The sequence below is a fragment of the Diprion similis genome, chromosome 1 (genome assembly GCF_021155765.1).
Source record: "Diprion similis isolate iyDipSimi1 chromosome 1, iyDipSimi1.1, whole genome shotgun sequence".
Classification (NCBI taxonomy): domain Eukaryota; kingdom Metazoa; phylum Arthropoda; class Insecta; order Hymenoptera; family Diprionidae; genus Diprion; species Diprion similis.
This window is the reverse complement of record NC_060105.1, coordinates 13219573-13238825: the sequence shown is the minus strand read 5'-3', so window position 1 is coordinate 13238825 and position 19253 is coordinate 13219573. Positions and strand designations below refer to the sequence as shown.

At 36.7% G+C, this 19253-nt stretch overlaps 1 protein-coding gene across 1 annotated transcript in view; it reads right to left on the bottom strand.

The window, feature by feature from the left end:
• LOC124408222 (dopamine receptor 1-like) overlaps positions 1 to 19253 on the bottom strand; it is an 89577-nt gene that overhangs the window by 2843 nt on the left and 67481 nt on the right. The window contains exons 2-5 of the mRNA XM_046884994.1: positions 17642 to 17708; positions 17242 to 17551; positions 11776 to 11917; positions 7808 to 8194 (exon numbers count right to left, since the gene is read on the bottom strand). Coding sequence (XP_046740950.1) covers positions 7808 to 8194; positions 11776 to 11917; positions 17242 to 17551; positions 17642 to 17708 — 906 coding nt within the window. The remainder of the gene's footprint in view (positions 1 to 7807; positions 8195 to 11775; positions 11918 to 17241; positions 17552 to 17641; positions 17709 to 19253) is intronic.

The following is a 19253-nucleotide window of genomic DNA, read 5'->3' as shown; positions in this document are numbered from 1 at the left end:
ATTTTTGAGTAATGCGGATATAAAGTGGCAATTTACCGCTAAGCACGGACATCGATCGTTTTTTTTATTGCAATCGATTCAGTGAATTTGCAATGTCATGTCGCGAAACTCATCAAACGAGTAGAACAATCTCTTCTCGAATTTCTGGTTCGATGTTGTGACGTAGGTGACAATAGGAACACAAGTGAGGCTACTTAAGTAATTAATCACACCACAGGTTGAAAAGGTTGTAAATAATTTGCCACCTCCTGCTAAAAATTTCTTACGTATTTAAGGGACTAACGGAAATTTTGGATTCTTGCACTCGTCCCAGAATTTTTATATCTCTACTCGACGACTTTAATTTCAACCTGAATACCGAGGGGGAAATGACTCAAGATTTGAGTGACCCATTAATTTCAAAGGTTAAAATAATTCAGGACAATTCTTTTAATTCAAATAATTGAATAGTCTTGTCTTCAACTATCGATAATTCACTTTAATTCAAATTAATTCATTTACTTCGGCACATTTAAAAAAATTAAATTCAATTATTTTTTCCCAACACTCCTCCACTACTTGCCCTAATCGACGTTAATACCTACCTGAAAATTTTATCGATTTCTCTTGAAATTTTTTATGAATCCAAATTAATTATTTCAATCCAACTTAATTTTTTCATTTTGGACTATTTTTGGCCTCTTCAACGTAATTTTCTCTTATCCCTCATGCTAGTTCGAGGTTATTTTAAGATTCCTGTAATATTACCATTATTCTGGTACCTTCCGTACTACGAAATACAGTTATTACCTGGATTAATTCTCTGATAATCCTCATTGAGGCCTTGCGTACGTCTAGGATTATCAAATAATCGATTTTTTTCAAAACAGATTGTTGTTCTCTACAGTTTTAGGCTTATTTCTGTGAAAGTCGATTGCAAAAATTTCCCACAGATTCAAAGTTATGGTAGAAAATGTGACTGACCGCCGAAAGAAGCCAGAACAGCTCGTCGACTGTAAAAAAATAAGCAAAAACAATTAACTACCGACAAGGAAAGCATACGATACGAAGACGGAATGGCAGATTAAACGTAAGTTTACAAGACAAAAGAAAAAATTCATAAAGTTCTTGCTTTAGCTGCGCGTAACTTCGAGCAAAACGCACTTAAAACTTGAAACACGTTTTTCTCGGAACTACTTTTTTCGACACGTTCGGTGTGATAACTCATACAGTTTTTAATATTTTTTTATGCGTTTTTGTTAAATATTCGGAATTGTTTTCTCTATAGTCTGTTGAGTCGGATTTTTGATATTTTGATTTAAAAATTTTATAAAAATAATTGAAGTGTAAAATTTATGACGTAAAATGCATACTTTTTTTTAAACTGCCATAAATTGATCAATTTTTCGAAATAAAAAATTCCGTCTCGACATACTATAACTGCAACCTTATTTTACAATCATTTTTTTAAATTTTGCAGATCGATCAACATTTACTGGAGATATGATGCTGGCCGTGGAGCAACTTTTTTTTCTCAGTGTTGTGGATAACGTGAATTCTTATATAGTAATTTTAGTAAAAACAGAGTGAAACAAAACTTTTTATAACTTTCAAATACCAATAAACAATCGTATTATTTATTTTCATAATTTTCTCTATTGTTATCCTTACTAAACAAAAATTTTCTCTTATCGCATTTTTGGTGCTGTTAGACGTATGTAAGGCCTTAATTCAATTAATTTACTATTAATTCTCCGTTAATTCGATTAGTTCCCATTAATTGAGGTAAAATTCACTGTTAATTCAGTTAATTCTCATTAATTCAAGTGAATCATGAATTAATTTATGGGCTATTGAGACGTCAATTTAACGAGTTTACTTTCCCCTCGCTGAAAATTAAATGGCACTCGAAATGAGTGTGTACCTTATTCGCAGAGATACATTTTTGGGACATACTCTTCCCTCGACCAATGAGTTTAAAGAGCTATTTTCGATGAAACATTCTTTTTTCAATTCAGCAACACCAAACAAAAAAAAAAAAAAAATGGGATGGGATTTCGCAATCATGAAAAATCGCTGTACTCAATTCCAGAAACATTATTCCAATCAAGTTTGATGATTCGATGTTATGACAGTTACGTAACGAGAAACATCGGAAGGTGTTCCCGTTTTGGTCTTCGATACTGACAATTAATCGTTCTTTGCAAAACTGTTTTGTGGCTCTGAAAAGTGCCGTTTTTTGACTTTGTGGTTACTAGGGCAGCAGTTCGAAATGCCCGCCGACTAGTTGGAATTGCTTCTACGATTTTTGCCACTCCACAAGTTAATGCTTCACCCAACTTGGTGGCTCGACTCCCGAACATTGTGCGGGTTTTCTTCCGCCCAGTGATGGACGTTGCGGATGTTGAACAGCCCGTCCCGATCGAAATTAGACTTGTCCGTGAACAATATGTTGAATATGAAAAACAGGTCGACTTCACGTTGCTCCAATACCCAGGTGCAAAAAGCTCTTCTAGCTGCATGGTCTGGCCCGTGCAGTGCTTGGACCTTTTGCGTGCGGAACGGCCGCAGTTAATTCGTCCGCAAGACCTTCTGGACCCTTGTCTTATCCGTTTCACTCTCCGCCGCTAAACCTCGGGTATTTTTCCCAGGCGCCGTGGCCACGTCCCCGAGTATTTCTTCTTCAACCTCGACTGTCCGCCTGGATCTCGGACGTCCCGAATTCGTTTGGTCTGGAACGAAGCCGCCGGTTTCCACGAGGCTACGTTCCAAGAGACTGAAGACTTTCGCGTCCGGATTTCGCCGCATCGAATAGCGGACCGCGTATTCCCGAGCTGCTGCCCCAGCAACGTTGTCGCACCTACCCATCATCAACATCATGTCATACATTTCGCGATTCGAATACTCCATGGCACCAAAAGGAATTCGACGTGGCTGTAAAAAGTGTCGGTATTCAAGAATTTAGTTCGGTTACACGAGCAAGGCCGATAACAATATGACTGAAATTAGCCGGTGAGTGGAAGCCGTGGAAACGAGTTGTTTATAACAATTGACGATCGAGTTGCTATGCACTCGCATGAAATTCCGTACATAAAGGGTGTGTAATAAATGGGAGTCCGATTGAGAATGAAATATTATGAACTTATTTCAACGTATGTGTGACGAATTTCTGAAAATCATCGACGTATTATTTGAATAATCAGTAACTACTGAGAAACTTTGAAGTCGCGATTGGTGCGACAACGTTGCTGGGGAACCGTTTTTCATATTCAACATATTGCTCACAGACAATTCCAATTTAGATCGGGTCGCGGTGTTCGACATCCGTAATGTCCATCGCTGGACGATAGAAAACCCGCACAATGTTCAGGAGTTGAGCCACCAAGTTCGGTGGAGCATTAACTTGTGGGGTGGCATGTTGGACGATGATTTGGTAAGCTTGCTCCTAGTGCTTGAATGCAGGTATAAATTACTATCGTCCGGTTAGCTTCGTTTCAAAAGCTTTCAATGAAGACCTGCTTTATTGCTGTTGAGAAAAACAACCTTGGTAAATCGGTGAGATATCACGGATTGACAGAGGGAAAGGGAGATCGGACTTGGTTCGGACATTTGATTTATATTAAATATTTGACTAATCAATGATTCAACGAGTATTGTGTAATCATTATACAATTACTTAATATGGGTTAATTCTTGCTACAGATTGATCTCTGTGTTCTACCCGCAAGATTAGACGGAAACGCGTATCGTGAGTTTTTGGAAAAAGAGCTGCCGGACCTGCTCGAAAATCATCCACTTGAACGCCAAGTGACCATGTTTTTGCCAGCACGACGGTGCACCAGCGCACTCTGATTTCTGAAAGAACGGTTTCCGAGCAGGTGGATAGACCGTGGAGGTCCTACTGCCTGGCCACCGCGATCACCTGATCTGAATCCTTTTGATGATTGCCTGTGGGACCTGATCAAGGAATTCGTTTACAAGGACCCACTGAATTCCTTGGAAGCCCTGGAGGCAAAAATCGTAGAAGCAACAGCAACGGTGAGTCCGGAAATCGTTTCTACAGCGATTGGCGAGCTGATCGAACGCTGCCGGCCTTGCCTTCAACGAGGCGGCAGGCATTTCGAACTGCTGCCGTAGTAATTACCTGTCAAAAACGGCACTTTTCAGAGCCTCACAATAATTTTGCAAAGAACGATTAGTTGTTAGTATCGAAGACGAAAACTAGAGTGCCGATATTTCTCGTTACATCGAATCATCGAACTTGATTGGAATAATGTTTCTAAAATTAAGCACAGCGATTTTTCGTGATTGCGAATGGAAAAAAAATTAGTAATTTTCATCCAATATTCTCCCATCCCATTTCTTTCGCAGTGTTGCTCAATTAAAAAAGAGATGTTTCCTCGAAAAGAGCTCTTCTATACTCATTGGTCGAGGGAAGAGGATGTCTCAAAAAATTTATCTCTGCGAAAAAGGTACACATTGATTTCAAGTGTCCCTTAATTTTCATCTCGGTGTTCAGGTTGAAATAAAAGTCGTCGAGTAGAGATATAAAAATTCTGGGACGAGTGCAGGAATCCGAAATTTCATTTAGTTCCTTAAACTCGTCAGAAATTTTTAGCGGGAGGTCGCGAATTATTTACAACATTTTCAACCTGTAGTGTGATTAATTATCTAAGTAGTCTCACTTGTGTTCCCATTGCCACCTACATCACAACATCAAACCAGAAATTTGAGAAGAGATTGTTCTACTCGTCTGATGAGTTACGCGACATGACATTGCAAATTCACTGAATCGATTACAATAAAAAAACGATCGATGTCCGTGCCTAGCGGTAACTTGCCACTTTATATTCGCATTACTCAAATCGGATGTTGACGATTACTTTCACACCAGTGAATAATTTCCGTTGCAAATACAATAGAAATGTAGAAGAAGCATTGTTCTGATGATTCAAGCCAGCTTGATTGAATGAGCAATTGCGGATTCTCACGGCATGCTAATCATCTGAGATCCCCATTATGCATACAGCGATGATTGCGAGCATTTTACAACATTGAATCTTAAATTTCCTGATTTATTTGGAGATTTATTTCTATTTTCATGTTATAGATGTGTGTTTCGCAGTATTATCAACCTGGAGATGCGCTTCTGCTCACACGCACGAGCGTGTGTGTAAAAGTGTCGATATTTAATTCGTAAATTCATAATAATAATTCACCCAGAAAAACAAAATGATAATTTCTGTGGCGGTAAATCCAGATGAAATGCTGCGGACGGATTGGCCTAGCGCTATCGCTTATAATTCAAAAACTATGCCTCAAACGAGCTTCCGGTAAAGAAATTCTGGGTTGGATTTCCTCCAGGTATCACGTTGGCTGGTCCGTGGGTCCGCATTCAGGGACACCCGATACAATCGATACGAGCGACATAAATGGTAAACAAAACAGAAGAAAACCATTGTGTCAGTTACGTTGCGGTAATGCAATTCCAACCATGTTGTGAGTATACATGGTGTGCTTAGAATTCCTACGACACGCCCCTTTCTCTGAGGTCAAAGCCTTCAAGTGAGATGTGTACCAACTGTCTAAAGAAATCCCTATATTGTTAGGGAATTATTTTACTGGCGAATGCCACCCTGCTCGGTAGTGGCATCATGTATGGTTGTGATGTGAGTTATTTAAAGTCCCGTTCACTTTTTCCCTACGCAGATTCAACGTCACAACAATTAATCACCACCGATCTAGGGTATTTTGGCCCCGTTGGTACCCATCTTACTTAAGTCCAGTCCAGCGTGAGAGAGAAATTTTTTTCGAGAAAGAAGCTGCACTCCTAGGCACACCATGTATACTCACACCACGATTTCAACTTTAATTCAATACAGCTGTGTGGTAATAAATTTCGTTGTGTTAGAAAGATATCAAGCAACGACGGTGGAAATTGTTGAACTGACTAATTTGACAGTGCACTACCCAACAAGCATAAAATTAGCATGGCATGAAAATTTCAAGTTCAACGATTTCGAACCGGAACTTCAAACTACACGCTATATGCTTTCGCATCCCCTCATCGGTTTAGAATTTTAGAATTTTTTATATGTCACACCAGAATTGTGTTCATTTCGTAGAAAAAAAATATCTCCCAAGTACGAAAATTTCCGGATAATATTAACACGTGTCAACGGGTGATTGCAATTTCAAGTGTAAAGTAAATAGAAATTTTTAATGTTTATTATTAATTTTTCTTTCTTGATAAATTAAAATGGATTAAAAAAATTAACCTGACGATTGAAAACAATTTTTATACTTCCATCTAGCTAACGACAATTAACTGGAATTAAATGGAAGTGGGAGCTTTTCCTTTTTGTTGTTGCAGGTCTGAAAGCATACTTAGGCAGTAATTCGCCAAGGTGTTTGATCGGTTTTACCTTTAATACGTTCACTTTCGCGGAGGACCTCGAATTAAGAAAAATTTTAAAACCACCCTGGAAAGGTATATTTTGTCAAATATAGAATAATTTGTGAGTTTTTGAAAAACGGGTGTGTAGAGAATTTCAAATTAATTCTGATTGGCCAAAATTACTTTAGTCAAGTGACGGGTTCGATATGAGAAACGTGAAGTAGAAAGAGAAAGGATATCATCCTACTGTTTTTTATAAATATGATAATAAGGGTGGAGTTGTAATTTCGAATTTGAAAATTACCAAAAGTGACAAATTCCGAATTTTTTGGTGGTGAAACTTAAAGTAGAGAAATCAAACTTTGACGAGACATCAAAGTTTCCAATGGTCCGAAACCCGATGCTCAAAGTTTCGAAAGTGCAAGGTTCCGAACGAACAAAATGCTGAGAAGGCATAACTCCGACAAGTTAAAGTTCCAAAAGGGCGAAAATAAGAAAATTTTAAAATCTTAACCATCGGAATTCTAAATGATCCAGGATTTTCAGTTTTCTGAATTTCTTGCTTGATGATATGACATCACTTTGATCTATATTTGCTTTGAATTTTCGATATTTTAACGTTCGGCATCCTGGTCATTCTGATTTTGAGTTTTTCTGATTTTTCAGACCCGTTCTTCGAGTAAACTTCGCTGTGTGAGTGTATTATTCTAACTTTCGAAATGTTACTCTATCGAATTTTTATTCTTCAGAATTTCACTCTATCGTGACATTACTTTTTGTAACTTCGGAACTACGGAAAGAATAGAAAATTTTAAGTTACCATATAACTCCGCATGTTTTGAGACTCATACATATTGCATTATCTCGTAAGTCTTAAAGATCTGAAAAAGACCGGCCATGCACAGTAATGTTCAATAATGCCTTATGCATTTCAATGAAAGACTTTATTCCTACAGTCGACAGTCACACCCATGAATTCCTCCCTTTTGTTTACTCACAGAAAGGCTAAGAGAAAATAAATTTAATCCAAATTTCATACGAAATCCGATATGATAAATCAATGATATGATAAAATCAATCGTTTCATGTTTTATATATTTTTTAATTCATATATAGTTTGAATTATAACGCAATCGAATGAAATCCAATCTGTAATACATACACAATCCCGTCTCTATCCAATCCCATTCGATTCGTTTGTACATACAAATGGATGAGGAATATTCCAGATGAATTTATTTTTGAAACTCAAATATAAAAAAATTGGTAAAAAGCCAAAGCCGTTAACATGCATATTCAAAAGAATAAAACGATTATTTTGCATTGATTTTCGTATCAAAAAAGCTGAAAAGAATTCTGACGTCATAAGGGTGTGTATACCTGGTATTGTAGACACGAATACCTATACGTAGAGCAACACCCTAAACATACCTGGAAGGTTCTGTCGGTAATACAGGTTTTGCAGAATGCGGCAACAATATTGACGCAGAAGAATGGTACCCAACATATCAGGAAAACCCCCATAATTACACCGACAGTTATTGCTGCCTTGTGGTCGGACACGTGGTACGGACTTGTGGGTTTCGGCTTCGTCTGTGGTTTCGGAGCTTTGGTCCTCCTGGTCTTTGTGCGAAAGCTCTTCGCCAGCGAAGTTTCCGGCAATTTTGTCACCGCCCTGATGCTCCTCACGTGTTTCTGCGCGTAGCAATATAGTCTGCAGTAAATGCCCACCATAACGAAACAAGGCACGTAGAAGGAGATGCAGGAGGAAACCATCGCGTAGGTGGGCGTCAAGTCCAATGCGCAGGTAGGATATTGCTGGAAGATAGATAAATTGGTTTCGTCAATGGTTATGTTCAATTTCATGAAGGCGCCTCACGATTTCGCTAACACATCATTCCTCGACGTTGTATATTCTTTGAAACAATACTATCATAACTCTAAAGTGTAGAATGACTTTACCAGCAATTTACTACACGGAGAGAAAGGATTATTTCAGCCAAGCGATATTAGTTTGATTCACCTAAATGCTATAGTTAATTGAACAAATACTTTTGTCCGATGAAATACTTGCGACTACCTTCAATGATCATGCTGATTATCAATTTATTCAACATAACACAGCGCGATTTCCTTGGAATAATCTGAATTTTGTATCAAGAAAATGTGTGATTGGAATTACCAAGAATCACGTTTTACGAATTTTTTTTATCAAAACAAAGTGACCTTGTTTCAACACATGTTTTTTTGAGTTCAGAGTTCAATGGGTGAAACAGTTAATAGAATTTGTTGTTACAAAAATCTTTTACATTGACTGTACATCAGAGTTATTCAAGCGAACAAAACTTATTCTTCGAATGATATCATTTTTAATTTTGGTGATTGTAGAAGTATAAATTGAATATGTGTCAATAGTATTATTTAATATTTGTAGTCAATATCAATTTCGATGACACGAAACTTGATATTGTGCTTGTTTCGGCTGTAATATTTCAGATAATAATTTTTTTTTACTTAACCATTATCTGACTTCCTAGCCAACTTCCCGGTCTTATATTTATCTCTAAAGCTACTTCCGCTGCGAGAAAGTTTTCCGCCTAGTGGCCGTTTACAGTACTAGTATACTGATGTTTACGATCAATATACATATTCACTATTCTTTCAAAGCATGTGGCGTTTCTTTTACGCCGTAAACAAATTAGTGGAACTGATTCAACCAGTTTCACCAAAGAAGCTTCGGTTGAATCGACGAAGTATGGTATTCAATCGACATAAATTTTTTTTTTGGCTAGATTCATGCACTTATTTTATTTAAAGAATCGAAGCGTTTCTGTCAGCGAACGTGTGAATTGAAGGAAATATATATGAACTTCAAATGAAATGATGTTCATAAGTTGACTAAGCGCGACAAGAAAGGCTTTTGTTGAATCAAGGAATGACTTTGGTAAACTAATTGAATGTAAATCGAAATTATTGAATTAAAGTCTTCGTATTTGGAACAAATAAGGGATACTAGATCGAAGTGAATGGACTCCAACAAAATTTATCTTGTTGGTTCACGAATAGCTTTCCCTCCGTTTAGAAATGTAACGAAACTGTGTTGATGTCGGATTCTAAGGGAAGCCATTTAGTCACAGAAGAGTGCGCGATTTATTCTTCAAGCGATTTGACACCTGGCATTATGCGAGTCTTTTTGTTAACGGACGACATTTGTGATAAATCGAGCGATTCGGAACGAACGGCGATAGCAAAGCTTTGTAAGAGTTCGATTTGTTCTTCAAATGCAGATTTGACAGCTGGCATCTTTCACTCCTTTTTTTATCTCCTAAAGAAGATGGATGTTCACGGGAATATTTGTCGTCTATATGGATTTCCTTATCCAAGGTATCGATATGGAAAATTTCACGTTAAACCGCACAATAATTGACCACGTAATTTGTAAATCGATTCAAACATTTTTTACGCAAAGTAAATGAGGTATTCCACTCCAACTTGACGGCATTTGACTCTAACTCTCTACGATCTGTTCCATTATTTTTTATCTTATTCAACCTACAGAAAAACGTATTCGAAATTTTTTCCACATTTTTCGAATTAGACGCTTTTTCCAAAGTACATACATGTGCCTAAAGATGTGGTGCTATACGTATTGTACACAAAAAGTGTACGTGAATGAAAAGAAAAGTTGTCTAAATTATAAAATTACATGAAACAATAAAAAAAGATAATTCGATTACGTTTTATGCCTCGAAATTTTTGTTTTGCGATACAGAAGGGGTGTAAATTTTTTCAAAATTCACGGAATTAGCGTTTTTTCTTCAAGAAGTGGATTCATCAATTTTTTTTGAGCAACTGACTGATTCGAAAAAATAGTGGGAGAGATCGTAGAAGGTCAGGATCAAATACCGCTGAGTTGGTTTGGAATACCTTATACGTGAAAAAAGAAGAATTATAGGTATTTTTTTGCTCGGGAAAAAATATTTTTGGTTTGATAATTCCAGAATACTAATTTTTTGGAAAAGTGAGTGCAGATCGACTTGATAATGAAATACATCTCCGGTTCTATCCAAAGTAGAGGAATGAATGAACTTGGGTTTCGAAACTGGAAGAACTGACTTTGAAAAAAGGCAATTACTCGAGTTCAGTTAGCTCATGCCTGCCACGCGTGGCATATCATTTTCTCAGTTAATAAAAACAAAAGAACGTAGATTGCACCGAGATTCGACCCTGAAAAAATATGTGTCTTACAATTCCGAATAGAGATTTTAATAATTTTTATTTTCTAATTCTGAAAATTTCCGCAATTGATAAAAATTGATTCACGCATTTTAAATATTAATAACGATTCGAATAACATTTTCTTTAGGATCGTTATGTTTTCCAATCTCGCTTCCTTCTACTCCAAAGTATGTATTCATTTATTGCTCTACGATAGGGGCAACCGGAGATTTTTATTGCGATGGCCTGCAAAAAAATATTTTATTTCAGTTCCATGGAATTTTTTTGGTAAATATGACGTTTTTGAGTATCCTGTATCCAAAAATAACTTCCATTTCCCTCCATCACGTACAGTATTTTTGAAAAATACAAGGTGTTTGCATAAAAAGCATAACAATAATCGATATCCCACCATTTTATTACAATTAACTGAACAAATTAACTAATACAAAACTAAATTTAACGTCCCGTGTTTATTGTTTTCGCCTATGAAACCTATTCTACTTCTCTTTAATTCTTCTCCGAATAAGCTTTCGCTTTTCATTTTCTGTTTCCCTATTTCTACTTATTTTTGAGTCTCACTTTAATACATATTAAATGAAAGTAAGTAATCGCTTTTGCATAGAATTTTTAGAATCACGAATAGGATATCAGATGTCGAGTTAAACAGGAGTTTTACTTTAAATTGAACTACAATCACGAGTTCAAAAAAAAAACCGACGTGACAAAATTTTTCGAGTCTTTTTGCCTGTTTGCAGTGAGTAAAAATCTATAAGAAACAGTATAAAGAATCTGTACAGTTTTGGGTTGCAAACCTATATTATTAACAATAAACTAGACGACAGACACGCTCACTTAAAATAAAAATAAAATGTTTCAAACAAATAACAAAATATGTGTGTTACTTTTTATGTGCACCTTGCGTGAAAAAAGTTTCAATCGATGCGAAAAGTTTAAGGTCAAAGAATCTTAAACTCTGTTCGGTTTGACGTGGAATTTCCAATAGAGTTACTAGGAATTTTGTACATTTTCCCACGATCGCAGGTTTCGACTTTTATGAACAAACGTGATAACTGAAAAATATGAAAGCAGAAAAAATAGATTTTCGACTTGTTGCAGCAGTTTGCCGAGTTTCGGCTAGAGATGAAATTTGAAACATGGCAACTTGTTGTTCCGAATACCTTTTCTCCGTCGCTGTACACTAGCGGCATGGCAGGCCTGTGAAGGCCCAAGCTGATTGGCACAAAAGAGATTAGGCCAGCGAGCAGCCAAACAGTTGCTATGCTGCCAACTGCTACTCTCCGAGTGACCCATCTACTGTACCTGAAAGAGAAATTGATTAAGAATGGACTGCTTTCAGCCTTTGTTTAGCCTTTTTTTTCATTTTCAAGGTTAACTACGGGCTACAAACTTTAAACCTACCGCGGCTTACAAGGTGTCCAGTATTCATGGAAATTATGGAATCAGGGAATTCTCAGGGAATTTCATGTCCCCTAGAAAAAACCTGGAATTCTCAGGGAATTACGTTTTCACAAATAACTGGACACCCTATTACAGTGATTTTCAATGTCATGCGACTCGCGCATTTGTATGCAGGTATTAGTTGGTAAGCCAATCGATCGATGCATTGCAGTCACGATACGAAAGTTGTCTAACTAAATTGTAGGACGAGGTGTTTTCTTTTGCCCATGTTTGTCGACTCTAATACACTTTGGACTGTAAATTGTGAACTAAACCCAGCTGTGGCGTATTGAGTATTAAAACTTTCAGTCGCGATTTCTTACCAACGTTAATTGGATTTCTTCAAACTCTCAACTTTTTCTTTTCCAATGTTTGAAGTCTAGTGAAATGCCAAAACTTATCAAATCTAATTTTTTTCAGTTTTTAGTTGGGTGATGGGATGATATTAAAATAAGAACAGACAGGAGAGAAGTCGTGTGTGAATTTGAACGAAACAGTTTATCTTATTTGATTAGGTAAATTCAGCTGTGAGTCGCAAGCTAGGAGATGCGACTTGTAATTAGGTGCGATCAGGGTGAAATGGCCATAGAGATAATACAGATAGAGTGGGCAAGTGGATAATAAACAGATGAAAGATCGAGGTATCCTATCACAATTCTTTTCTATCAACTCATGCGCAGTGTGTTACTGCTTAGAGGTTATGTTATCGCCTCCTGCACTCTCTCAATGTTATAATATTTTTCAATTGCATTGGCAGTTAATTTTTTTCGAAATACTCTAGTATTTAACCTGATCACTCGACAACCTGTTTTTACACCAGTTAAGTGTATCGGGGGATCGAATCGACGTCATGCAAATGAAAAAGACTCAAAACCGTCTTCTTCAAAATCTGAAAAATTCATACTTTATCATAGAATTTTGCAATATACATTTTTTAAAAACAACTTATTTTATAAGTAACAATAAACACATAAGCTCGTGAAAAAAGTAGTTTTCATTAATATTTCATAACTCTGAAACAGATGTATGAAATGGAACGTTTAAAAAAGCAAATTAAAGATCAAGAGTGTGCCTTACATTAAAAAAATATTGCAAAATCATTTTATGAAATTAGAACCCTTATTTTTTCACATAAATATATACATTGTTTGAGGTGTGAGTTTAGGGGGTTTTGGTAGAAATTATACACATTTTTTTATGTAAAACAATTTATTGATATAATATAATGTCTGAGTTATTGTTACTTAATTGAATGAACATTATAATTTTATTTTTTAGCACTTCACGTAGCAGTGTAGCGTTTTTCTGTCTTTTTTTCGGGCACACGTGTAAGTACCACACGGAAAGTCGAAAACCTCAGTACCGCCCTTCGTTTTACTATAAAATTCGACAATTTCTGACTTATTCAAATCGAGAGGAGATTTGCCACTTTTATGCAGGCTTGCCAGACGTAAAACTACTTTATTCTTTTTTTTGGTAGTACAAAACAAGTACATTTTTGCAATCATACGCATACTTATCTAACAATATTCGCGAAGGCTATAGCCTTGATAGATAATGTTATTTCGGGCTTATTTTTGCGAATCGTACCTACCATAGAAAATTTTTTTTTCACCCATTTCATTGAATTTTTTTATAGATGCGAACCAATTATCTATAGTGACGCGTACTTCGCTGGCTTCCAACGAATGTAAACACGAGCATTGAATTTACCTCGGAAACCCAATAACTGCTCGTCAATCGTCATGGTTTTCGACGGTATATAGTCTTTTCGACGTTGTTTGTAAACAGATCCCATATCTCGCGAATTGGAGCTAACTTATCGATCTTTCGCCTATTCGAGCGAGTTTCTTTCTCATCGAAACGTAAACATTGAAAACGTCGTTCGGACATAACGCTTCGGTATAGGTAAGAGCTACGTTCATCCAACGACACTTCACTAGTTGACACATCTGTACTTTTTGGAAAGTCCCGTAAAATAGAGCAATCGAAAAAAAGTTAAAAATTCATCTTTACCGACGGCTGCAAAAGTTCCAGCGGGATCTTGCTAAAGAGTTTCTTTGTATCGATCGATTTTTGCGTTTGTGTATTTCACAATAATATCAAAAATATTGCCAGATAATAACGAATTCCAAAATTCCAACGGCGATTCGCCTTGGCATCCATGTTTTAGTCCTGGTAATTGTAGAGTAAAGCGATTCTGCTACGACATTCCGGTGCTTCCTTTAACACTTATACCCATTTTTCACATATACGAATTTGCGACCTATTCTCGTTGCTTTATTCTCCTATCCTTCTCTTTCTTCTTCTACCTCTCCGTCCGACTCATCAGAGTCACTATATTCCAATGTTGAGTCGTGATCTTCTTCAAAATCAACTTCGTCCTCGCTCTCAACTTCAAAATAATTAAAAGCTTCACGCAGTGGAGTGTTCGACCCAAATCGTCCCCAGAGTGTCTTGCCATTCTTGAATTTAAATCACATACGCACAGGGTCATGGTTTTTGAATTTGAATATTATCAAATAAAAATGCACTTTATCAAGTAGACAAAAGCGAGAAATGATAAACTTATCTGAACTATTGTCTGTCAGAATTTCAACGTTAAGTTTATCGGGGGGTTGAATCGACACAAAACTTATTTTATACATTCAATAATCATTCTTTTTCCTGCTTTTTCCTTTCTCACTCTTTTTTCACTCTTAAAGGGGTGAAAACGGTCCCCAAAGATAGGCACTCAACGGGGTGATTTCTTGACGTGCTCCATGTATTTAAATGAAACCAACACTGAAATGTTTTTCTAACGAATAGGAAAACTTTAGCGTTAATTTCATTCAAATCCATCAAGCGCATCAAAACATCACCTCATTTGGCACCCATATTTGGGGGTCGTTTTCACCCCTTTAAACCGTTTTTCCGCAGATGAAAAAAAATAGTTCCTTGTTAGTGTTTTGAACGAATTCGAAGTGAATATTCTGCAACGATTTTTTCACTCATTGAAACAAATCATTTGGTGTGAGAATTAGAGCTTTGGTTCCCATTTATGATGAAGCTTTTCTAGCTAATCTTTTATCTGAACTTAGATGCTGGAGCTTCTCAATCAGGAATGGTCAGAGGGACTCAATCAGTGCATTTTTCACCTTTTCACAATATAAAATAAATTTAAGGTTTTCTTTAACTTATGTTCCTTTATTCATTTTTAGAGTGCAAAAGATAGTGAGAATGGAAAAAAATAATTATGGAATGCATAAAGTGAATAAAAAATTTTCATTAATTTCTCGTATGTTTATGGAGAACTTACCTCGAAAATGACGTGCATGATGTGAAATTTTCTCAACCTGTCTCAAAATATATTCAGAAAATTTTCAAAATTTGGGTAACGGCAAAAAACAGCTTTTTAGAGTTTAGACTCAATTTTTCAGGGTCACAAGGCCAAAAAAGGAGACACCAAGGTTAGCAAATACTTGTACGGCAACTCATTTGTTATACAGAATGGCAAACATTGTTTACATCATGTATCACGCAATTGACAAATTGTTTACGAAATGCAATATTCAATCAAAGCTCAGTTTTTTGTATGTACCATCCTTGGTCCTTCACTCTCTACTCGTATCAGCTCACTTCTGTAGGTGCCGGATCTACGCTTCTTCGGTGAATCTACATGTGAGTGACAAGAGCTGCATGCTTGCATCCACCTGTCGAACAAGATATTAAATTGATGATACTTCATACATATTTTATGGGAACACGTACTGCTTTGAACATACCAGCTGCCACCGCACACTCATGGCATTTTGAAGTTTTTATTGATTGTTGTTCTACAGATGCTGAGCTGAACGACATACCTGGATGTACCACATCGCTGAGTCTCCATAACTCTCTCGTACAAACCTATATTCTAAAAAGGGTATATCTGTCAGGTTATATATGAGGAAAATGTAGATGCTCATTGATATTAACAAATAAACAATTTAGAATTTATGTAGAAAACACAATGAATGAAACAGACTGCAATTTACATTCATTTTGAGGTTATAATACACTTTCGAAACCGTTACATGAAAGTAATCTTCAGAATCTAAATGAATTTCACACAGATATATGAGAGAGAAGTTACGATTTATGGACCAAATCTCAAAAATTTAAATCGATATGAAATCCCGACATCCACAAACACAAATGATATAAAACAGTACTCACCTACTACCATCCCCGGATTAATGTTCGGCACATTGTTCGAGGTTGCCTTTGGGAAACCAATGAAGGTCATAAATTCGCAAAAACACTACTTATATAAAGAAAGATTTCAATGTCTTGTGATTATGTTTATTATTAGGTACATTCGCTTGAAATCTGAAGGGCAGGACGAAAATCTGGTTCGAAGGAGAGGACGAAAATTTTTAATCGAACTGACGATTTCTACCATGTTGGACTATTAGAACTGGTATATTTCGGCTCTCCGTGCATCGATCGTACTGATTGTTGCATTCGTTTTAAGGTGTTACATAAGGGGCAGGAAAACTAAGCAAATCTTGTCGAGGTGCAGCCTGACCGAGTTCAAATCTCAGCTTACTGATTTGGAGCCTGAACGACGCGACGTAACCTGTTTCACAGTTTTTGTGAGTTGTCGCTCAAGTCCTCATTTGAAGCCAATAGTTGACTACATATCAACCATACGTTCACGAATGTTCGCTGGATTGTCAATTCACAGTCAATAGCACACGAGTCAACTGTAATTTGACGTGTAATCATTAAAAAACAGTCAAACGACTTTTTGAAATTTCAATAATTGTCGGGTTTTCTTGATCCTACGATGTTTTATACTATATTTATGTTTTGGTGGTGTTCTGATTTTTACATTTTTTAAATTTTGGCTTATTAACAGCCGTTACTACGTCTCAGGTGAAACGTTACCGCTTTGTCGACTTCCTAACAACTAGTAGACAAAATTTTCGCTCGTGGGTACTATACTGGTTTTAAATTGTCAAACGATAGTCGACATTTTGACAAATGTGCCACCTGGGAAATATAGTATGTATGTACATGGAAATAGCATAATTTCACAAAGAAATATCGTGAAAGTGTGCACCTGCAGCACGCCAACTTGCGTGATACTTTCAGCCTCGGGCAACGAAGTTGATTGTGAGACTAATCGCAATTTATATGTATAATGTGTGTGTTATTCTTACCTCAATGGATCTTTGATATGTATGTATCTATCAAGTGATATGGCGCATAGATTGAGAATGGAAGCGGTGCTGCACATCACGTCGAACGCCACCCACGTGTCGCAGAATCGGGATCCAAATACCCAGTATCCGAGGAGGTCGTTCACACCGGCAAAAGTCATCACCAGAGACCCGACGAAGAGGTCAGCAATCGCCAGAGAGGCAAGAAAGAGATTACCAATCCTGCGTAGACCTCGGTCAGTGTATATCGCGACGCAGACCAAAATGTTCCCAGCAACGGATAAGAAAAATAAAATAAACAGTAGCAGGCCTGAAATTGAAAAGGAGAAGAAGTTCTTTTAGAACACATCTGGAGCTTCTACGTCTCTGTTGGATTTAGTGAATAAAAATGATGGCGAACCAACTAGAATCACCGACAGTAACGAAAATGTGTTTTCCGGTACTTCATCGCCATCTGTAATATTCCCCTGAAACAGAAAATTCATTCGATTAGCAAACTCAGCGAAATTCTTTCGACGAGTGTATAATATGTGAGACTGCGGAAAATTTCAGATGGTTGTGGGAACGTAGTAAGAATCGCCAAGAATTCCATTTTTTCATATTTGACCAAACACGATTTTTGTTCGTAAAGTACCTTCTTTTATTGTGAGTTTATTACAGGTATCTTCTTACTTCGATAAATCGCCTGAATCTTGCAAAAGTGGTATCTTAATTGGCTTGGAAATGCTGAATTATTCACTATCATTATGATTCTGTTCATGGTTCTAGAGTTCTCGAGACATTCTGAAAAAACTGCAACAAATCGTAGGAAATTCCAGGAAATATTTCAAAGATTTTGAACAGCTGCCAAAAGTGGTTCTATTATTATTTTTGAATCTTTATTATTATGCCTCGAATGTTTCGTAATGTTTTCCTCAGATTCTCCAAAACATCCGAGAAAATCTAGAATGTAATTTCGGTTAAAATTTTCTATATAATCTTTTCAGGATCCTTAAACTGACTCGAAAATTTCAAGTTTAACAGCCTCGAACTTTGCAACGGTGAGTGATAACACAGTGATAACTAAAGTTATAACAAAATTCGGAATGGAGTCAGTTCGAGGTTTAATGAAACTTGTACCTAGTGTGGAATTATCCTCATTACATATAGAATTAACGGCGCTGGAAATCCGGGAACCAGGAACCCCAGGGTGTAATGCCAACGCTTTATAATCGGGCCATTGTTGGCCCACTAGTTTTATCCTCTTTGTAGCTCTATTATTCTATAACTCCAACTCTATATATTCATTATGGTCGATTTTACCGGCAATTGCACAATATCGGTTGGTTGTTTTCGACGGCGTAATAATCCGATCATTGTGAGCCCCACGTTATCATTGCCAACACTGGGTCATGCAGCATTGGTAGTTATTATGTTGGACAATCGGCTCAATAATTGGATTAACGCCTGCCAAATCGTTATGCCGATGGTGCATAGAAAACTGCATCTTTCTCTTCCAATCTGCAGCCTATATATATCGTATAATCAACCAAGTTCTTCAGCGTTCCAGAAGTCACGGAACATCGTTACAAATCAAGATAGGCGGCAGCGAAACGGTCTAACTATATCAAAGATGCTATGTTTGTCTTCATAAATATTGTACCGTATTTCGAAAACCATTGAATATTTTTTATTATATACTTCAAAGATGATTGATGAATTATTGTTGCTATTGTCATTCCTTTTTTCTGGTTACATGCAGTTATGTACAGTAATATTCACTATTGCCTTCCCCTTCGGCTAACTTGTTTGTGGTTTGAAAGAAAATGCGAGTTCATTTCTATACGAAATATGTGACAGTGACTCCCAATCTCATTGAATCGAACTAGAATTTTGTTTCGGACCGAAAACATTTATTTAATGAACATTACTGTACTTTAGAGGAACAATATAAAATAACAGTATAAAACACGTTATAAAGAAAGCTCATCAAAATTCTTTCTTTACCGTCATTGATGAACGATACCAGATAC